At 35.0% G+C, this 23,237-nt stretch overlaps 1 protein-coding gene across 3 annotated transcripts in view; it reads left to right on the top strand.

Annotated features, from left to right (window-relative positions):
* DOCK9 (dedicator of cytokinesis 9) overlaps positions 1–23,237 on the top strand; it is an 83,560-nt gene that overhangs the window by 48,050 nt on the left and 12,273 nt on the right. The window contains exons 30-45 of one of the 3 annotated variants that reach the window (XM_041423412.1): positions 354–465; positions 2,666–2,844; positions 3,624–3,740; positions 4,442–4,562; positions 5,061–5,194; positions 8,303–8,417; positions 9,293–9,359; positions 10,776–10,823; positions 13,178–13,221; positions 15,465–15,580; positions 17,239–17,376; positions 17,685–17,867; positions 18,493–18,606; positions 18,747–18,962; positions 20,657–20,714; positions 22,600–22,706. In XM_041423412.1, the coding sequence (XP_041279346.1) occupies positions 354–465; positions 2,666–2,844; positions 3,624–3,740; positions 4,442–4,562; positions 5,061–5,194; positions 8,303–8,417; positions 9,293–9,359; positions 10,776–10,823; positions 13,178–13,221; positions 15,465–15,580; positions 17,239–17,376; positions 17,685–17,867; positions 18,493–18,606; positions 18,747–18,962; positions 20,657–20,714; positions 22,600–22,706 (1,869 nt within the window). Of the gene's footprint in view, positions 1–353; positions 466–2,665; positions 2,845–3,623; positions 3,741–4,441; positions 4,563–5,060; positions 5,195–8,302; positions 8,418–9,292; positions 9,360–10,775; positions 10,824–12,522; positions 12,660–13,177; positions 13,222–15,464; positions 15,581–17,238; positions 17,377–17,684; positions 17,868–18,492; positions 18,607–18,746; positions 18,963–20,656; positions 20,715–22,599; positions 22,707–23,237 lie in introns of those variants that run through there. The other 2 variants (XM_041423414.1, XM_041423413.1) reach the window with 2 other exon arrangements.

Here is a 23,237-nt window from a genome sequence, read left to right as displayed (position 1 = left end):
GTGCAAGATGACTGAAGTTGGAAGATTTGATATTGAATATTGTAAGCTGTACTTACTGGAGCGGGGAAAGCATGTATCAGATGCCCAAAGAGATTCTGCTGTGTGCCCACACTTTTCTTGCATCAGGACATAATAGGGTTGTAAACTTTGGACAATGGGAATAGTAAATAGGACCAGTTGTTAAGTATGAGTTATTCTGGATTTATTTTGTGCTGACATGTGGAACTTTGACAGGTCTATATCCAACATAGTGCAAGACTGAAATGAATCACCCTTTTGTGTTAGAAATTTGTTTTTTAATATGTTATTCAAATCACTGCATCAGTTGTTTAACTTAGGTTTTCTTTCTGCAGGCTCTTTTTGAATTCAAATTTGAATTTCTTCGTGTAGTCTGTAATCATGAGCACTATATACCACTGAATCTACCAATGCCATTTGGAAAAGGCAGAGTTCAGAGATACCAAGGTAAATTCTTCTGAAGTAGCGTATGGCATGTTTCTTGTATGTCAGCTTTTTATTATTAAATGTGTACACTGTGTAACTTCAGGTCTGTGAGATGATGGAAAGCTTCAAATTGTTAAATACAAGTCTAAAGTTTTAATCCTTTCATTGAAAGTTAAAGGAAGTGCTTAGGTAGCAGAGTAATCTTTCCAAAGAGAGACATGGTAAACTTTTTTTCATATATTTATTCAGGTTTAAAGGGACTTGAGTAGGTCTGTAGCCTACATGATCAAAGTTTTCTAAGAACTTTGATCATGTCAGGCCTTCCTTCCTCTAGAAGTGCTAGTCCTTCCACAGCTGATACCATTGCAGGAAGTGTGTCCATCCCAGGTGCAGAATTTTGCATTATTCCTTATGGAATTTGATTGCCATTTCTGTAGAATCTAGATTCTTCTGAAATGCAGCTCTGCCCTTTGAGCAAATGGACTGTACCTACCCACAAACTTCATGAGGGTGTGTTCCATCTCCCCTTTCAGGTTGTTGATGAAGTAGTAATAAGTAGGATAGCCATTGGGAAACTCCTTACAGCTGTCTCCAAGTGGGGTACAAACCATTAATCTCCAACTTTTGAGCCCAGTGATCTACATAGTTATTTTTCACATTTGGGTGTCTCTTCACCTAGACTGAAATGTCCCAGCTTGGATACAATGACCATGTCAACATCTGCTATTCTCCCCTTACAACAGTTCAGTCTTAAAACATGATTTAAAATTTTAAAATTTATTTTGGCCATTTTCAGTCACACTCTTCTCCTTCACTTGCTAAAAGATGACTTCACCATGGCTTCACAAAGGTGATAGTGAGCAATCTGACCTGATCCTTATCCACTGGCACTTATTGTCTTTCTTGAAGATAGTCTCTGGACTGTTAAGGAAGGGACTCATGTCAGAGAAGGATAAAGTAACAAAGCTATGGAATACTTCAGCCTTACCCAAGCCCACTGTCTCTAAATCACAATCTCCATTTAGCAAATATCCCATGTTTTCCTTATTCTGGGGTTTAATACTAATGTAGTGGTAAAAGCTTTTCTTGTTTTGTAGCTCATTCTCAGTTCCACTTCATGGTTCTTTTTTTTTTTTTCTTTTGGTGTGTGTAGGAGCTCAGTCATGAAAGTTCTGTGTAGCCCAGCTGGGTTCCTGGTACATCCAGTCTTGTGCCAAAACAAGTCATATGTTTGCTATTGCTTCTGAAGACACATTAATTTCTTCCTGGCACTGAACTACAGCAGAAAGCACTAAACAGAGGCAAGGAAGGTGCTTTTACAAGGAACAAGTAAACCTGCGTAACATATTTTTGCAGAATAGGCTATTTTTTCTGAAATATTTATTCAGTAGGCTCTGCTAGTTAGTAAAGTTGAATATCACTAATTAACATTTTCATCAAGGTTGAGCAAGATAAAGCAAAATTTAAGACCACAAGCTGAACAACTGTTTAGAATTTTTTTACGTCTTTGGTTTTTAAAAGGTTTTTTTAGCCTTCGGGAGTGTCTTGGATAATAACACTGCCTAAATATTTTCATAGAAAAGAGAGATTATGAGCTTAGGGAACCTTAGAAAATAGCAAAACTAGAGAAAACAGTGTTTCTGGTTGCACAATAAAGAAGAGTATAAAATGCTCCCTGGGAGCTAGGAGTTCAGCTTGGAAAGAAGACCTTTATAAGAAGTGTTTCTGGCTGTGTTTTGCTGTGTTGAGCAAAAGATATCTCAGGTGATGTGGCTGGCTCTTAAGTGTGTTACAAGAACACCTGTAGGATGTCTGTATAATGGCTGTGGTGTCTCAGATATGCTTCTTTCTGACTTAAGGAATTGCATTACTGAGAGAGCTCTTTGGAAAATGAAAGTCCTTGAGATTAGCATCTCGTTTTTGATTACTGTATTGAGCAATGACAGTGAACACGAGAAACTCTTAGACACCTCCTCAGCTGATATTGTAAACATAAATATGTTCTAATAAATGAGCCCTTCAAGCTGAAGTTTCTTTAAAGAGGTCATATATTCAGTACATAAATTAACTGGATTCTTTTATTACACAAAAGGTACTTTAAAGAGGGAGCAGTTTGACTTTGCTGTGTCTCATGTGCTGGGTTTTACTTCAGCCTGAAGTTGATTGATAAATTGATTTAAATAAAACCATTCCTTATGTGAAATTTGTATTTTATTTCCAGACCTTCAGCTGGACTATTCATTAACTGATGAATTCTGTAAAAATCACTTCTTGGTTGGACTGCTTCTAAGGGAGGTGGGCAATGCCTTACAAGAGTTCAGAGATGTGCGGCAGATTGCCATCAGCGTGCTCAAGAATTTGATGATAAAGCATTCTTTTGATGATAGATATGCCACCAGGGTAAGTCTATTGCTATGCTAGTAGTACAAAATAATAAAGGTTAGGTGTGCACACCTACAGAAAGTTTTTTCTTTTATAGAAGAAACCCCTGTTAATTTTCAGCAGAATTATTTCTGCCCAGACTGTGATGAAAACTGTATCAAAACCAATCTGCAAATTCCATCTTTTTACCAAAAGAAATGACAAAATATCTTTTAATATAATTGTATGTGGGTTTGTATTTTAGCACAGTGTACTCTAACTGCTGTGCCTAAAGTAATCCGATTTTTACAAGTGTGTTTTAAGCTCTTCATTTCATTAAATATTAGCTCTTAATATTTTGGAGCTGTCTTTCCATCATCTATTATTTATGAAATGGATATAAGAAAACTACAAGTCATGGTGGTAAATTTTGAGTGATTTTTAATGTCAGCAGTGCTGTGGAGAAGCCAAAAAATTGTAATGAAAGGTGTCATTAATTCATTGAGCTAACAGAATCTTAATTTACTTGGTTACTCTTAGCTGAAATGACATAAATTTTGGTGTTTTTCTGCATTATATTCAGACAGTAAATAAAATTTGCTGATCTTCTGTAAATTAGAATCAAATACAGTGATGATCACTGCTTTTGCCATTTATGAATTTATGAATGTGAGTGAGCTGTGGGTTGGCAAATATTTATCAAGTGCCCTTTTTTTTTTTTTTTTTTTTTTTGCAATTTAGGGGTGAATAGATTAAAACTAGTTGGTGATTAAAAATCAAAACTGTAGTTTTTAAGTTAACTGTTCAACTCTATTTAGGGCCATCAAGCAAGAATAGCCACTATGTATTTGCCACTCTTTGGTCTACTCATAGAAAATGTTCAGCGAATCAATGTGAAAGATGTGTCTCCATTTCCTGTTAACCCTTCCAGCAACGTGAGTGACAATTTCTGTTTGGTATTCTGATTTGGTTTTATCATAATTTATTGGTAACCTGTATATGAAATACTGCATTCTCCTGGCAAAAAAAGGAGCTTCGTAAGCTTCAGAATTCTGCAATTTTTCAGTGCTGTCCAGCACTGAAACAAGTGGACCACAGAAAGATTGTTAATTTTCTAGAAATTAAGTAAGATCTTAACCCTAAAGGAGTGATTTTGAGAGACCTATAGTGCAAGAGGACTACAGGAGAATTAATTAAAATGCAATTTGTGAAGGGTGTATATTGTATTGATATGGTTGCACACAGGTATCTAAGATTTAATTATTCATGTATTTTACTTCTGTCCTTATCTTGTTGTGTTCCATTTAGTATTAAGAAAAAAATCTCCTAAACTTCCAACAAGATAAATATTTGGGTGTTTAAAATGTGATTAATGTGATTCTTTTTGAAATATCTGTTTTATAGTGTTTCAAATTCAACAGAATACTCATTTCTTCAATGTTTCCTGAGGTACCTTAAGTTTTAAGGTATTCCAAGCTTATGCAAGTATGTGAGCATCTCCATTCTTTTGAGCATATTTAATATAAATTAAATTTTAAGGAAGAAATACTTAACAAATATTTCTCTAGAAGACATGACATATTCACTACGTCCTTAATACAGAAAATAATCACATTTTCCTCTCTTTTCCAAACAGAGCACAAAGGATGATGCACAGATTTTGCCGACTGCAAGTCAGTTAGTAACACCACAAAAATCAGGAAACACATTGGATAACAACCTTCCTAAAGATCTGTTTGGTGTTATCTCTGGCATTGGTAAGCACTTAAAAAAAGCAAAATAAAATAATTAAAGAGGAACTGTTTTATTTTTTCACTCTGTACATAAAATCTGTATTTTGGGATCATTTGGGGTTTGCTCTTTTATATGAAACTAACGCTATTTTCTGGAGCAGGACTGCTTTTTTCCATGTCAAAGATGATAGTTAAGATAGAAAAAATGCAAAAAGTTTGTTGTTTTTATTTTTATTAAATAGACATGCTTCTTAATAGAAATGTGTATGTATTGCTACGTATGTTTTTTATGCATGTCTCATAGTTGTACATAAGTCTGTGTTTATGTTTACACATATACTTTGCTGAAATTCTAGAATAAGTTTGTCTTCATTAAAAATAAGTAAATGGAATGGAATTATTTGCTTTCTTTAAAAATATATGGTGATTTTAAAAGTCTGACTGAGCTATGGAGTGACTTGTTGTATGTATTGTTTGAGATTTTTATGTTGTTTGAGGTTGTGGATTTGGTTTTTTTTTTAGCTTCCCCATACACCACATCAACTCCAAATATTAATAGTGTGAGGAATGCTGACTCAAGAGGTTCTCTTATAAGCACAGACTCAGGAAACAGTCTCCCAGAAAGACACAGTGACAAGAGCAATTCTCTTGACAAGGTAACAAAAAACAAACCAAAAAATCCTAAAAGTGTATTTCTAAAATTTCATCCTAAGTCTCATAGAAGTTAACTTCTCTGATCTCCATTGTGAATGGGCTTTTCTAGAATAACTTCAAAACAGTATTTTATATAATTTTTTGTGAAATAATTATCTTGTGAACTGCTTTAGCATTGCATTTACCAAGTTGTTTAACAAAAAATGCAGATTTTCAATGTAGAGACAAAAGCAAGCAGTTGTTGTTTCCTTTGCTAGTGAAAGGCACTAGATGAACTGTATTGATTGTTGCTTGAGAGGATTGAATTCCAGTTAGAACAGCTTCTTTGATTTTGTGGAGACCATCACTCCATCCCTTTCTATGCTCAATATACTTGGCATTTTTAAAACGTTGAAAAAACCAGGTTTTTTTGCTTTCCCTGGGTGATTTCTTTTATCTTAGTTTGACTTTTCTAAACCATTTCACTTTAAAGCTGTTACAAATTAGGAGCTCTGGCTGCGGGTGCTATGAGGTATTCAGTCCTGTCTTTCTAGAGTTTGTGTCAATGCTGATCACGTTTCATTTGCTTCGCTCTCGTTGTGCAAGTCACAACATGTTGACTTTTTCCCCTTGACTCTGACATGCCTTCGTGGGGCAGAGAGAGAAGCTTCTCAGAAGGCACTCTGCTCATGCTTTGCGCCCAAGCGGAGAGGAAGAAGAAAATTCTCACCCTCCAAAGAAAAACCGTGTTACTATGGATTTTTCACTTCTGACAATCCCAGCTTTGCCAGAGAAAATTTTGCATACTACTTTCTCTCTTCAGTTACAAGAAGTATCTGGTTTTTGTGCTTGGTATAGTTAAGCTTCTGAGTGAAGTGTGTGGTCAGTAGTTTTGCCGCTTCTTTGCAACAGTTGAATCTCAAACCCAATATATGCAATTTGACCATGTAAAATATGTTCAAATGTCAAACCTGGGGTACATGCACGTGATCTAGTTCAAGTATAAAAAACCAAATCAGTTTCAATAACTACAGAATTTGAGTCTTGTGGTCTTTGATAGAACTGAAAGTTCTTTGGTATTGACCAAGGTAATAAAGAAATACCTTGGTATACACTGTTGCTAAATGGCAATGCTGTCATCTATTACTTAGTTGTCATGTTGTTAATTACTAATGTGTAGTGTTTTTGCCAAGTAAAAGGGTTTTCAAAGGAGTCAACATCCTTTGAAAATTCTACTCTGGTCTGCCAACTTAGGTAACAGAGGATTTATGTTTTGCATGCTGTTGATATTTTCCCCAAATAATACTTAATCCTGGCTTCTTATTTGTTGCTTTCTAAACTTTCTTTCTAGTGGATCAGTTGTTCAGTGCATGTTATCTCCAAGTTTTTGCTCATTGCTTGATATCATTATAGTGAAGAGACATGGTTTTGTTCTAATTTTCTTTCAGAATAATCTGCAGTATTATGCTTGTGGAATCAGAATAGACTGGAAGTATATCAGTTTCTATTTCAATATGTGCATACATTGTAGGTTATTGACATGATTCTAAACTAAGCTTCTGGGTAGCTATAGTCCTATTTTATCTGTATGTATCTTCAACAGTCTTAGTGGGAATATTATCTAGTGCTTTGGGCAGTTTCTTAAAGTGTTGGAAACAGTTCTGTTTCTGCTCTGTCACCCATTGGTTGCCTGCTCTGTTATGGCATCCAAGAAGCTGTAGAGTAGCACCTCCTTGTTCATCAGAGATGCTTCAAAATAAACAGTTTTTGAGATCTTTAAAATCTGCAGTAATTGAGCTTACAGAGGTGTCCACTTCCTCCTAAATTACAGTAACTTCTGGCTAGTATTCATCATAGTTTCACATTCACTTTCACTGTGCATCCATTCAATGACTAGTATGTGAGTCACACATCAGATTCACAGATTGGTTTAGGACAGGAATGCTTTAATGCAATAGAATGCATGAAAAGGGCTCAGCAGTCAATGGCTGCTGTGAAATGTTCCTTCATGGTTAATGTGTCTCCTGCTTTCAGTTAGGAGTATGCCAGGAAGGATTGTTCTAATGTCACTTCTTGCTTCGTTTGTGAAACCAAATGCTTTTCTCCCTTGAGTCTACCTTTGTAATTTTTTTATATTAAGATTTATACAGATGAATTATACCAGACTGTTGACTTTACAGAAAACTTATTAAATATCTGGTTCATTTTCCATTTGCATAAGTGGCATATTGGATGTGAGAATTAGGCACTATGAAGGGCATAATTTATACTTTAAACAGAAGTTTATACAGTATATCTATAAAAGCTTCAGACTGAGGATTTTTTAACACTTGACTCTGTGGAAATTATTCTTTTACAAGTCTTTGCCCAAAGTTCAATTCATTTGTTTTTACAATTTTTGTTTTTCCATTTTGTTTAGTGGTATATATTTTAAAAGGCCTATTACAGAGCTTTTTTCTTTTTGCACAGACAGTGGTATTGTGGGTTGCTGATAAACTTCCCACAAGTGTAGGAGTTACATTAAAAAATGGAACAGGTAGATAATTTGTTTGTTTGTATTTTGGGGGAGAAGGGGAGGGCAAGAGCAAGTTACTTAGTAGTAGTTAATCTTCCAGAATGCATATTATTGCCCTTCATGTATGTTTTTCTTGAGGATCTTTGAATTTTGCTTGAGTTCTTTAAATGGAATGAATTTCGTAGAGGCAGTCCTGTCTACAGTTCAGCAGAAAGTCTCTTGAAAAGCAAAGGAGCATATATGTATCACCTAACAGTAGCATTTGGTTTTCAAGTATTCAGTCTCAGCAGAAGGGACAGGCTTGATTTCTACAGTGTGAGTACCTAGGTATAATTGACTCATTCAATAATCCCACTTAGGTAACTTTTCCTTTTGCTTCTAGTGGAAAAAAAAATTATACCTAGAAGGAATTGAAAACAAGCAAAGCAAAGAGGCTTAATTTGGTATACTTGGTGTGTGTAATGTGTGTTTTAGTGACCTGTCTCTACATGAAACATTTCTGTCTCCATTTGGAGATACTTTTTCTGCTGCAGGAATTATTAAAACAATTGAAAACAATTTAATTTGTTTTCAGTTTAAGAACTCTTCAGCCAAAATACATCTGTTTGCTTTTCAGAACCAACAGAGCAGCACTTTAGGAAGTTCTGTTGTTCGCTATGACAAACTTGACCAAGCAGAGATCAAAAGTCTGCTCATGTGTTTCCTTCATATTTTAAGAAGCATGTCAGACGGTAGGTAATTCCTCCAGCTTTTTATAAATTCAAAGTCTTTTCCTAGATTTATGGCTGTTATTTCAATAACTTTTCAAAATCAGCAGAATATTTTAGGTGTAGATACCATGATGTGCTGCCTTTTACAAATATGTGTGATTACTCAAATTAAAGTCTGACTGAAACCTTGTAAGCATTAAGTATTCATTATTTATTCAAAGTGTGAGGTCAACTGAAGGACTTTTTAAGGAAGAGAATATTTGTGTGCGATGGTACAGTTTGGTTTGGAAAACAGAGGTGAAGAAAAATTCATTGTTCTGTAAAAGTGTCTTGGGCTCTGTTCTGCAGAACTTGCTGTATTACAAGGAACCAAATTATTTGATTGTGGTATATATTTCCATTTCTGAAATATGGTGATGATAGTGCTTCTTCATTCTCCTGGGATGTTTGTGAGATGATCCATTGAGTTTTTGAAAGAGTCGTGTTATCCTGGAGAAGGTGTTACAGAGGTATAGAAATAGGACATGAATGGCACATCTTACTTGTTTGTTGGGATCATACATCTTGGAATCATCCCTGTCTGTGATCAAAGAAAAAAAGAATTAATTTTAATTAAAAAAAAAAAAAAGTTGGCACCCATCTGTAAAGAAGCAGGTTGTAGGACTAACAGTCTGAAATACTCTGAAGTCCTACATTGTTACAGGGCTGTAGGCACTAGAGGCTGCACAAATATTACTGTGTAAAATATGAAATTGGATGGGAATATTATGGGTTATTAATTAACATCATGTTGCAGAAGCTCATTTGGACAATTGATATGAGCATTTGTATAATCAGTTTTAAGGAGCACTTCAAATAGTAATTGTTATCTTTTAAATTGTTATTCATTTTCCTAGATGCGTTGTTTACATATTGGAACAAGGCTACAAAATCTGAACTCATGGACTTTTTCACCATTACAGAGTAAGTTTTTGTTGTGCTTGTCGTGCATCTCTATGTTTTGTGAACAACATGAGTGTGGATATGAGCATGTGTAAATGCTTTTTTGGTTGTTGTTGGGGTTTTTTTTAAATTTAATAATATTGTCCTGATCTGTTTGGAAGTCCTTAACTTGATGTCCACAATTGCATGTCTGTCCAAGTCCATGACAGTCTCTGGAATCAGGCTATACAGAAGGGATCTCAGAAAGTTCTTGAACAAGAAGTAGTGCTCAGAGTGTTGCAGTGCTCATGGAGGAGGAACCAACTGTCTTGATACCCTTCTGCATTAAACTGTGTCTTGTAATTTCAGCTGTTCAATAGCAAATACGTGGTTGTGTAGCAGAACTGATTGTACTGCAAAACTTCAGAACCATGCTCCTAGCATTCCTCATGTGTCCTCTGCTGTTCCCTAAGGGAGTAGGTGCAGGATGAGTCCACTATTCCACCATGAGTCCACTAGTCTAAAAGACAAGAAGATCTCAGAAGGGGGAGTTGAGGTTATTTTGTGCTCAGAATGACAAGTTTGGGGAAGGCAAACACCATTCTGCCCAGGCAGGTTGGAGACAGCTGAGCTACTCAAGATCTCAGTAAAAAATGAAGCTGAGTTGAAGAGCCAGTAAGGCAGTCTTTTCTCTCATTCTGAGCTGGCACATGGAAGACAGAGCCAGAAATCTGGCTTTCATTTTGGCTTTACACTTTAAAGAAGAACTTTTAAAACATCTTACTGGAGGAATAAGGGATATTGTATTATTTTCTGTATTATTGGAATAAATGTTTACAGTGTGAATAGAGTAAAATAAAATCAGTATTACAGCTCCCCTCACACCACTTCTGTTGATTTTAAAATATGACTTCTAGTTAATTAGTCATTCGTGTTGTGCACTTACCAATAATATAGATTACTTTTTTAATGAAAATTTTTTGTTGTTAATTTGTCTTTGTCATCATCTTGTTATAAAAGCATATTCCCTTTTGAAAATAGTTATTTCAGAAAGTATTTTCCTGGAATCTGGAAACATTAAATAAAACCCAACAAAACAAAAAAAGCCAATTCGTAACCAAGTGAATTTAGGCTGGGGTGGGGGGAAGCAAAATGTTTTGGCCTTATTTTGAACACTTACACACAATTGATAAAATTTGTGTAAATAGGCAATGTCTGGTTATCTCTTTGCTTCCCTCTTCCATGTTAGTTGTCCTGTCTTGTTGTCCCTTTGTAGAAACTGACACATTTACCTTTTCCTGGCTTGGGGTCTGGAAAGGAATTTTAAGGCTGGGAGAAATAAAGAACTTTTTTGATGTAAGAGTTTGAAGTTAACAATAATTGTTGAATAATTCCAGTGTACATAAATCTAGAAAAGGTTTTTTTAAGTGTGGCTTCTCTGACTTGTGTTCTCTGCAGAGTGTGCTTACATCAGTTCCAGTACATGGGGAAGCGATACATAGCCAGGTACTGTGTGGAATTTAAATTTCACTGTCTTGTTTGTTAATAATTGCACCGTGTAAGATATGCCTTGAACCTCTGTAACAAACAAATTGCACAAGTAGAAGAGTTATTGTGAAATGACGCATAAGATTTTGAAGTAAGTAACTGGTTACCATATTAACAAAGTTGCTTCCTGTCTGGAAGTCTGGTATCTGTTTAAGAATGATCTGTGACTTCAGAGGCCACCTCTTAAATGCTATCTTTTACAGCATTTTTTCCTTGAAATAATGTCTTTGGGAAAGAAATTTTATTGTGTTTTGTTTACTCAGTTGGCCACAAAACCACGTAAATGGAAATGTTTTAGAAATTTCATATATATAGTGTTTTTACGTGGAGGTGAGTAGTGAACATTCCAACACTGCTGAAGAAAATCTGTGAGAGTCAGAAACTTGTATTAATTTATTTTAATATCTGCAACAATTTTTTTAATACAAAGTGTTTTTTAATGGAGTAAAAGATAGCAACTTCTTTAGGCCTTATGCTGTGGTTGACATGGTAATAGTGTTATAATTAAACTGGTGTGGTTAAAATACTGGCCCTCTTGAACTCAGTGAGAAAGTTGTTGCTGGCTTTGGATGGTAATACATTCTAACTATAATGTTAGCTTTGTTTGGTTTTAATTTAGATAATGTGAATCTTCTTCTACAGACTTGACTGTCTCCTTGGAGATTTTTCTGGGGGGGAAAAATTATTCACATAATGTAAAAACCTCAGAAATAAATCTGGCTTTCTTAAGGTTTTGGTTGTAATCTTTGTGTTCAAATGTACGTCAAACTCTGGATGTACAGGAGTCTCTAATTCTCAGGCTTTTTGTAGAAGTTCTTCCAACTGCTTTGTTTGATGAGTTTGTCGAGGACACTATTACACTTCTTTTTTGTTTACTGATCACCTGGTCTGTGTGCTGCATGTTAATTCTGAAGATGTTGAGCTGTGGAAAGCACCTGGTGTTGTGAATTTTCTCAGTAAATGTAACTTTCATGTCTTTCCCATTGTCACTGCACTGAAGTGTATCACAGTCAATGCACGTACTCTTAAAATACACAAATGACAGAGAACGAAAGGGAACAGGGAATTCTGCAGTTCAAGCACTGGTTTGCATTCTTCATCAGCTCTGGTGGTGGTACACAATAGGAAGTTAGCCTGTACTGATTGCTAACACCGATCACTTTTCTGTTTTCTTCATTTGATTGCTGCAAATTTAACAAAGTCTATGGCTCTTCTCCCTTCCTGCTTGGGTAAGAAGTATATGATACTATCTCAGTTAATTCCTGCTCTCCTGTTGCATGTATGCTTTCTAATTTTACTGCTGTGTGTCCTAACTTTTTTGCTAAATTTTTTGCAATCTAAATAGAGGATTCAGTTTTGGGTTCTGAATATTTTCAGAATATTTATGGTTGCAAATACTATTTTTTTTTTAAACTCTGAAGTAAATTTAGCACTTCAAGAAAGCTTGTGTGCTTTTGCTTTCATGCTTTGGGGTTTTAAGAGTTTGCTGTGATGCTTTTTTTTGAGCTACCTATTTTTGTTTTATAAAAAAACAGTGAATAGGTTGCATTATAATTCTTTCTATAAAACTTCTTGTGCTTAACTAACAGCACTTCCTTTCTTGCTGCAGTTTGACATGTCTAACTTTTGCTTCTATCCCATTTCACCCATCTTGCAGGAACCAGGAGGGGTTAGGATCCATAGTTCATGATCGAAAATCTCAGACATTGCCTGTTTCCCGTAACAGAACAGGAATGATGCATGCCAGATTGCAGCAGCTGAGCAGCCTGGATAACTCTCTCACTTTTAACCACAGTAAGTCTCATGACATGATAACATCTGTCATCCTCAACCAGTACCACAACACCAGAGACAGGTCCCAGAGCCACACCAGTGCATCCCAATGACTTTTACTGTTCCAGGTCAAACGAATAGCTGGAAGCAGTCCATGGTCTGTTCTCTTCTTTGTGATAGAACAATCACTGCTGGGTGGTGCCATAACATGGAGCATGGTTAGCTACAATCTATCTTAAAACTGTGTTTTAATATTTTATTTTAGTTACGTACGCCTCAAACTTTTGCTGCGCACAGTTACAAAATTTACTTTTTTTTTTTTCTATTTGTTTTTTTAAGCTTCAATTTTTTCCTCCTACCTGGTCTTATAAATTACTAGTCTCAAATTAAATATATGTATTCTGACCATATCTCCATGTTTTGACATCCCCTGAGGAGAAATAAGTTTCTTAGAATTTCTACAAAGATTGTGAGCCCATGATTTAGTTTGTCTGGAAGTGAAAAAGCGTCCAATAATGAAGTGATTTTTCTGTTTTCAGTGTGAGAAAGATATCAAGTATTCTTGGAATTTCTGTAGACAATGGTAAGATTTAATCAGGTTGAAGTCAGCTTGTATAGACTGCTGTATTGAAAACTAAATCTGCTTGTGGCCTATCTTTTTAAACATTCTGCTTCTAAATTGCAATATACTGTATGTAAAGTATTCTAAAGCACCATTTCTCAAATTTCAGCTTCAAAAAACAATGAAACTGGTTGACTAATTCAGTAAAATATAACACTCGTATTGAAAAGAGTTGTGTGCAGTAAAACAATTACTTGAGTTAACTGTATTTTCACTGTGTTCATTCTTTGATTTCTCAAAGCATATCTAACTGTCCCTTAAAATCTTTTAGCTCTTTTTCTGTAATATAAAGCAAAACTTAGCCTAATTGCACAAGACTTATCACATTGTCTTGTGTAAAAGTGAAAAAAATCCCACAAAGCCTCTCTATTCATAAATGCATTATCACATGTGTTTAAATGTAAGAAATGCAATTGCTTGCTTTTAAAGTGTCAGACAAGTATGTGAAAATTACTTTTTTTTTCCCCTTTGCAATCAGTCTGCTACTGCTGTATCATCCTAATTTCTACATGGTTGTTGATACACAAAAGAAAGCCTTTACACTATGTGGCTACACATTTGGCACAGTATAATACTGTGCAGATAAAGACTGGTTTAAAAAAACTCTGAGAAAGAGATAGCATGTCCCTGAGCAAAGAGATTTCATGCTTTCAGAACTTGGCAATGTTTACTGATTTTGTTAGGAAACAGTGAGCTGAAAGATTTTAAAAAATGCATGCTTATGTAAAAAGAAACTTTCCATTCTTTTCCAACTGAAGGAAATTATGAAGGAAGGTGTCTTATTCAGATAACTTTGTCTAAACTGATAATAGGTGGGTTATTTTTAATGGACAGTTAATAAATATCAGGATATTACACATTGTATTGACCAAGGTTTTACAAATTGAAAATATGTTGCTGTAAAAAGCACGTCAAGTGTGAAATTGATTTTTATATCTTTGTTCTTGTTGTTAACTTCCAGTTTTGTTTAGTTGTCAGTCTGCCTCTATCTATCATGTATCCATAGTAACATTCAGAACTTGAATAATCTTGCAGATATTTTGTGTGGGATACATAAAGAAAGGAAATGTCTGGTGGAAATAGTTGATTTACTTGTTTCTAAAATCATGATTCTTTGGCAAGATAGTTGTCTATTAGTGTAAATTATAAACTTATTTTCTCCCTTTCTAACCAGCTAAGCTAGAAATAGAACTGAAATGATGGTATGATACCTTTCATCTCTGAGAAACTTCAGCATAGTTTTGTGCTTAAAGAAAGAACATATAAATCTAAAGAAACGGGTGGTTATGTGTGTATATACATAGTTCAGCTAGGGAAGCAAGAAGGTGCAGAAAGAGGTGGCCAGGTGTCATTACAAAAGAGTTTGGTATTTCTTCTGTTCTTTACTTGATCTCAAAAAGTTTATCATCCTTGTCATTGATTTAGTGATGCCAAGTTGTCTGTAAATCTGACATATAAACATGACCCAGACCAATGTTTATAAAGCAGCCCAGTCGTGTTTGTCAATCCTGTGCTTCATGGCCAGTCTTAGGGAACATTAGTGACACATTACTATCAGTGCTGAGGCAGGATACGTTTTGAAAACTATTAAAATTCACTATGGAGCTAGAAGTGATAGAATGTTTTTGTTAAATCTGGAGCTATTGCATTGTATTGCTACAAGAGCAGAATTCATTACTTGGGTGGTAAACTGCATATAAGTACGGGATTGTATTCCTTCAACTCTTACTATTTCGTATTTTTATCTGGTTGACTTGTGATTAACTTTAAAACCATTGTAACATCACTAAATTGCCAAAACTACATATTTTCAGCTGTAACTTCATCCTACTGCAGTACTTACTAATATATGTGTGTGTATATAGATATATATATATATATAAAACTGTGTAGCTTTATGTATATATATACATGTGTGTCTACATGCACATATATATGAAATATCACATAGTTTTTAACTGCTGTTTAATGCTTCTATTGCTGAAATTCTTACTTAATGTATTTTATAGTCCTGTGCAAATTATGTTAGAATAATTGTCTGACCATATTTGAAACTATTTAAATGCATATGAATTATTTTCCTGTATTGAATACTAACTTCTGTCAGGCTTGTTAATCTTTTCCTAGTTCAGCAAGTCTTTTGGAAATAAGAAACATTTAAATGACTGTATCCAGCACTTACACTTCATTTGGAATTTCTGTAGGCTATGGCCATTCAGATGCAGATGTCCTTCACCAGTCTTTACTTGAAGCAAATATTGCCACCGAAGTTTGCATTACAATTCTGGACACTCTATCATTGTTCACAATGGCTTTTAAGGTTCGTTCATGACTTGGTGTTTTCCCCTAAGTATCTTTGAGAATAAATACTTTTAAAAACTATTTTTAAGTTACATTTTTATAGTCTAGTTAAATGGCATTGCTATTTTTAACTTCTCTAGCATTGTATTTTATTATTTTCATGTAAAACTAATAATATCTCACAGCAAAATGCTTTGGCTTCAGCTATACATCATACACCAGCAGGAATCTGTGGGAAAAGCTCCTTCCTCAACCTAACTTAAAAATTGTTCTAGGAGCTTTAGTGTCTGTCTAATATTAGTGGCAAAAGTGGCTCTTAAAGGCCATGTGAGGTGAAAGATCTATGGCAAAACCATAATTGGATACTCTCAGACTTTCATATTGAACTTGGCTGCTTATTATAGTAATGCACTCCTTAATAGTGATTTGTGTGTTCCTCTTCTGTAACTTTTTTCCATTTGTCTGCTAATAAGACTTCCTTTAGTTGTATCATTTGCTGTAGCTCTCCTGTGGAATCTTTATATAGCTTTACTTACCCCTCTTGGCTGTTTTTCTGAGGTTTTCCAGATTTAAAAATGGAAGCCATAAAAAGGAGAGATGATAACTCTAGCTTGTTTCTCCTCTGATTGGGGCAGTGTATCCAGATTCTTGCTTGAAGATTCAAATTTAGTGTCTTATCTTTAATCTAGTTATGAAAACATGAGCTTATTTACAATGAGATTCCTTTTTTCTGGTAATTTAATTAGTAGAGTTCAGAGTCAGTTCTGTCCACAGACCTGGTTATAGGATTGAAAATTAATAACCGAGCTATAGAGATTTAAAGAGGAATGAACACTATTCCTTCAATTATCAACCCATCATGCTTGGAATGACAGTCCTTCAAGGTTATCTGTTGTATATTGAGAAGGTAGACAAGAGTATGCCAGAATAGTCTCAAAGGTGCAAATAAAACAGGACAATTAGGAGCTTCTATTCAACAAACTGCACTAAAATGCATAAAATCAGATGGTTTGGGTAGTAAGGGACTTTCAGAGATCATCTAGTTCAACCCTTCTGCATGGGCAGAGACAACTAGGCCAGTTTGCTCAAAACCCCATCCAACCTGGCCTTGAAAAAACCTTCCAAGGAACTGGGCATCCTCTACTTCCCAGGGCAGCTTGTCCCATTGCCTCAGCACCCAGACTGTAGAAAAAGTTCTCCTTATGTCCAGTTTGAACTCAGGCTCTTCCATTCCTTTGGAGGCCTGTATGTATGCAGTGATGGCAAGGAAGAGTGGAGTGCCCCGAGATGGTTGCAGAAGGAGCAGGACCTTGTAAAATCACATTGTAGTAGGAGATACTGCTATGAGAAAATCCCCCTCTCTGAGCTGCTAAAGCCAGTGTAAGCAAAGTCTGTTAATACTTCGAGTGTGCCCCTCAAAAAGCTATTAATAGTAATGGATTTAATTAACAACTTATAAAAACAATTGTGTTCTGTAAGTCTGTTCAGAAGGCAACACTTCCTTCGTAAGAAAAATTAATGAAGTCTTAGAAATACCTAGTTAGTATTCAGGTATGTGTGTTATTAAACATCTTATATTTTTTAAATCTCCTGCTTTTTGATGATCTGTATATGTTCTTAGAGCAGTATAAATGTATTGCTGTACAAAATTCCTAAATCCTTGCTATTGTTTTAAAGAATCAGCTACTTACTGATCATGGACATAATCCACTGATGAAGAAAGTATTTGATGTATACCTCTGCTTCCTTCAGAAGAATCAGTCAGAAACAGCATTGAAAAATGTATTCAGTGCTTTAAGGGCACTTATTTACAAGGTAAGAAGTTTTTAAAAATTCATCTTCGAGTACTTGTCCAGTTCTTTAGTCAACAATATGCTATATAAGAATTTAAGAACTAACATCCCAAAATAAAATTGGTGAATAAGGACTAATCTGATCTCAACAGTGTGGAATGCTTGTCCTTTGATTTGCTGTAAAATCATTTTATGTCATGAACTACTCTAATTTTTCTTTCCACTGTTTGAGAATATGAATGCATTTGTGTTTTTCTTGACTTGCTTATTTTATCAAGATCTGACTCTAGTTTTAATGAATAAATTCTTTGTTTTCTTCTTTTTCCTCAGTTTCCTTCTACATTTTATGAAGGTAGAGCTGATATGTGTTCTGCACTGTGCTATGAAATTCTGAAGTACTGTAATTCCAAGCTGAGTTCAATTCGTAATGAGGCTTCACAGTTACTGTACTTTTTGATGAGAAATAATTTTGACTACACAGGGAAGAAGTCTTTTGTTAGAACACATCTGCAAGTTAGTATATTTTCTTTTTTTTTTTTTAAGTATTGTAAATACACAGTTGCATACCAATGTGCAAAGCCCTGTCAGATAGACTTAAAATAATTTATTTGGGGTTCAAGAAAGCCTGGTACTAAGAGTAAGAAGATGGCCATAAAAATATATTCAGTACAAGGAAATATTTAGAAACATTTGGATGACCCTGTGTTTTGTAGGAAATAAATTTTATTTGTCAGTGCAAACATTCTGTTGTGTAGATGTTACTTTGTTTGTTAAATGCTGTATCCTGTTGCATCTGAAGAAGGAAAAGAATGCAGCAACAAGCACATAGAAGTTCAAAATAAAACAAATAATTTGAGAGTTGTGTGTCTTGAAAAAGCTGGGATCAGTAGTTTGCCAGTTTAATGACCTCTGGCTAGTTCACCTAGCAGTCAGTTATGTGTCTGGAATTTACACAAGCCTGTTTTATCTTGCCTATGTTATTGTACAAGTAATTGGAAAAGAACCCCCAAACATTATTTTATTTAGGAGAATGATTTTTCAATTATAAATAACAAAACTTCCTTTGTAATTGCATCATAAGTACATCTCAAGAGTATTTAATGAAATACGTACTAACAAGATATTTGTTTCTGTCAAGGTTATTATTTCAGTGAGCCAATTAATTGCTGATGTGGTTGGAATTGGAGGAACTAGATTTCAGCAGTCTCTTTCCATCATCAACAATTGTGCCAATAACGACAGAATTATTAAGGTCTGTTTTAATTCCTATTTCCATACTGTAGAAGGATGCTTGAAGACTGTTTCATAGCATCTTTTGCAGTTATGCTTTATCACTTTGCTGTGCAATGACTAGGAAAACACAGTAGTTAACCTGACTTTTCCATGTTTTAGCACACTACATTCCCTTCTGATGTTAAGGATTTAACCAAACGGATTCGAACAGTGCTGATGGCTACAGCTCAGATGAAGGAACATGAGAATGATCCAGAAATGCTTGTAGACCTCCAGTACAGCTTGGCAAAGTCTTATGCAAGTACACCCGAACTGAGGAAGACATGGTTAGACAGCATGGCAAGGATCCATGTTAAAAATGGAGATCTTTCAGAGGTAAGAGGAAAAAAAATCAAATTAGTTTTAGTTCTGGTATAAACTTAAGCTCATCTTCACAGAAAGGGAATGTACTATATGTAGTTGCTAGCATGTAACAGAATAAGTATTTTTAACAATTTTTGAATTGTTGCTGGATTGGTTTCAATAGTTGATAAGTTTTTGTCCTACCCAAGTACATCTGTAAGTAATTTCTGGTTATTAATGTAAGGAACATGTTTAACTGCTATAGCTGACACACTACTAAGAATGGAATGCACAATGCAAGCCATGGAAGAGAGGCCTTTTGCTTAAAAATATCTTTGTTATTACTTGCTTAAACACTTAAAGCCACTCCTTGAATTCTCCTCCAGTTGCCCTTACAGAATTAGTTTGATTTTATTCCAAATTGCTTACTAAAAAAAGCTCCTAATGTTCTTAAAACTGACAAATAATTTCTTGTGTTATTTGAAAAAAAGGAAAGCTTTCTGTTTTTACTGTGCTCTTAAAATATTCAGTTCTAGCAAAAAGCAGAATTGGGGATTGTTATATGTCTTAATGAGACATTAACACTATAACTGGATACAGATTAATTTTGTCTCTTTCTAGAAGGCTTTTCCATCTGAAAGTAAATTGTTTTGTGTGAAATCATTGCATTTCATAAACATCTGTTAAAATGAGCATCATGTAAGCAAGTGAAGATCTCCAAGAAATAGAAGGTGCCATCTTCCTAACTCAATTCTTAGTACTAGAATTCTGTTCTTCTACATAGTAACAACACAGGAGGCATACACATTGCTCTGTTCTTAGCTTGTCTCTTGAACTGAACAGCTTCACCTATCTGAGAAGACAAGGGCTTTTAGTCCTTTGCAATTATGTTTTTAATTTTTTGGTTGAAATCATATAATCTTTGACTGTGCAAGATGAAGATGTCTGCAAATCATCAAGTTGAACTTGATACCAAGTATGAGTTAGAATTTCTGGCAGATTCTTATATTTTTCCTTCACCTCCATTGTTTGAGGTTGTGCAGCCTCCACATTTGAGCTGTTCAACTGATAGTTACTTTGCTGAAAGCCTAAGCCTTTTTAATAAAACAAGAATGTGAAATCTTTTTAATTTTTTGGAGAAAAGTGGTCAGTGTCAAATCCATTAAAAAACTCAGATATCTGAAAATTATTCTGTCCCTCTTATTTTTTTTTCTGTTTTCCAAACTGCACCAATCAAATTCCTTCAAATTCCTTTCACAGATTAGAGCTCTCTTGCTTCTCTCAAATGGCCTGTCACCAGTTTCTTCTGCATTTTTCTTGATCAGGAGCCAAAAAGCAGACAAAATGGGTTAGCAGAAGGGCTACCAAATGTCGAGTAGAATCATCAATAGCTTAACATTTAAAATATCTCCCTCCCCAAAAAGAGTTTCACTTGTTTTTATCACAGCATGATGTTCCTACCTTGTGATTTGTGACCCAGGGTCACTCTTAGATTGTGAGCTGCTGTCCATGCCACTCAGTGCTCTGGTTAAGAAGGAGTGCACTTGCACAGTTACTGCTTTACATAAATGAGGTGGAGAATTCTTGCAGTAGTCGTAGAATATCACCTGCAAAGCAGCAAAAAGGAAAACTGAAGAAATTGTGTCGTACCCTTGCTCTCATATACCTTGTTTTTAATATTCCCATTTAAATTGTATTTTAAAAGATCGTTACTGTTTCTGTTTTAGGCAGCAATGTGCTATGTCCATGTAGCAGCACTGGTTGCAGAATATCTCACACGAAAAGGTATGATTTCAAAACCTTATTTTAATGTATTCAAATATCTTTTTTATTAGAGTTTGGGAAATTCAATCGTTTCCTTGGGTAAGTTGTAGGTATTTCAGTGTTCACTAGGGAAAAAAATTCTGACCTAACCAGGTAGGAAACTCATATACTAAAGAGTAAACTTGCATATCTAAGGAGCAGCATTTCAGATGAAGGCAAAGTAAAATTTTTGGAAAGTAAAAATTTCAATTATACACCTGAGTTGCTAATAGCTCAAATCAGATCCTTTCTAAAGCAAAGTTATCCATGAATATTCCTGTTTCTACACGTAGTCAGTCTCTCACTGCCTCTAGGGAAACCTGGCATTGCCAGAGGAGTCAAAATAAATTTGTACAAATTTTCAGATGTTCAATCAATGACAGTAATGCTCAGGCTGTTTCACTTTGTTGTGGTATATTCTGTGCCAGCAGCTGTTTGTAAAAGTGGATTCTGACGACCCTTGAGATAGGGTAGAAAACTGCCTTTCATCTACAGGATCAGAAGAGTTCTCAGTCAGGGATTTGAGATATGACTTAAATTAACAAAAAGGGCTCTCGTGAAGAAAATTTCAGGAATCTGTTAAAACATTATGATGCTGAGATAGTGTTTTGGATTTGTGGGCAAATTCATGTTTGCATCTTTTTAGCTTTGCCTTTGCATGACAGTTCAAAATGAAGTAAAATCATGAGTCTAAAAGATGAGTTCTCTCTGTTCTTGTTGTGTTTCTCACCAAATCCTTGTGCAGTGTGTAGGCTGTTTTCTTTGCCCCAGTGATTTCAGAACCTTCTCTGAGACCAAATCTGAAATAAGCTGCTAGGACAAATATCTGTGTCCAGTTGGAAGCCTGATGATACCTGAGAACTAGTGATAGTTTCTATTTATTTGTGAGTCCTTTGTCTGTTCTGCTATTTTTGTATACTGTCATATAAAATTCGTTTCCTCTCAGAAGAGGATCAGACTTCTACCTGTGATACTTCTAAGAACAGAAAAGCCCCTTGCATTTGAGTCAATCATTCAATAAAACCTCTGATGGTCAGAACTGCTCGAGTCAATCATTCAATAAAACCTCTGATGGTCAGAACTCCTAACTGAGCAGCAAGAATCTTTGGAGGAATGATTAAAATTCGTCCAATTATGTAAAATAAAATGTAAAATAAATATGTGCAAATCCTTAAGCTTCCATAACAATACTGATCATGCTTCCAATACTGATCATGCTTGATTTTTTAATTGATACAGAAAATCCTGTTTTCTTAATTCAGCAGTCTGATGTAATCAAAAATATCTAAAACAGCATGGGTAAAAGACATGGGTTTCATGTTGGAACATTCTATACTCCATTTTTAGGGTTTTTTTCTTCAGTAAAGGAAATTAAATTGGTATTTTGTTAGTTTTTTTTTCCTGGTTTTCTGTGTTTGAATAATCTGGTTTGCCATCCCTTGATCATTTTTTTATGGTTAATGTCATTCATATTGTTCAGACTGGAAAAAATGATGTGCCAGGTCCAGCATGACTTCGTGACAGTTTAAAATTAAACACTGTAAAAGTTACCTTGAGTACTTTAGACTTAGGGTGGACTAGATTAGAGACAAATTTAAGATGAAGTAGGAAGATTCAGACACTACTTAGTTGGGTAGGTAAGGGTCCAGATATTAATGTTTTTGAATTTTTTTAAACCCATTTGTACATTCACGGTAATGTAAGGTCTTGTATTTTAATCATGCAGTGGGAGGCTGATCTATTTCTTTATTTATTTGGTGATGGGTATATTTAAATATGGCTTCTGCTTTATCCAGAATCACGAAACAGCCCAGTGTTGTCCTGCTGGAAAAAATTAAATTTGTCTGTATTTCTTTTTCAATGACAGGGATGTTTAGGCAAGGTTGTACTGCTTTCAGAGTAATCACACCGAATATTGATGAAGAGGCTTCAATGATGGAGGATGTTGGAATGCAAGATGTTCACTTCAATGAAGTAAGTAAACATAAAAATGTTAAAATTTACGTACATGGAAGAGCTGGGGTTTTTTGCAAATTTTTTTTGCAATTGTTTACTGGAGAATTACTGGTATAAGGGATACAATAATTGTTTTCTGATCTACTATTCATACCCTAAAGCTGAAATTAAAAAAATCTGTGAGGTGGCCTAGATTTAGAGAATTTACTGTAGACATATATTTTAAATATAGTGCTAGCACATCAACTCAATTTTTATTCCACTTTTGGAATAAAAGCAAATTGGGGGTTTATTCTAGTTAAAAGGATGAACACTAATGTGGGTTACTTATTAAAGTTAGCAAAATCTGTTGTTTTGTAAAACTGACTTGGATTTACAGTATTACTCCACCAGAAATCATGAAAATCTGTTCACTGGTTTTTTGCTGTTTACAGTTTCCCTAAGCAAATATGCCATAACAGTGAAAGTAGTTTTGCTGACACCAAACTCGTGTCCATGTGTTTTTCCTGGCTTAAGTTTCACTCCTTGAGTCTTTGCTGATCCATCTGT

This window comes from Onychostruthus taczanowskii, unplaced genomic scaffold, assembly GCF_017590055.1.
Source record: "Onychostruthus taczanowskii isolate IOZ18803 unplaced genomic scaffold, ASM1759005v1 scaffold77, whole genome shotgun sequence".
NCBI classification, from domain to species: domain Eukaryota; kingdom Metazoa; phylum Chordata; class Aves; order Passeriformes; family Passeridae; genus Onychostruthus; species Onychostruthus taczanowskii.
Note: the sequence above shows the minus strand (reverse complement) of the source record. Positions and strands in the feature narration are given on the sequence as shown.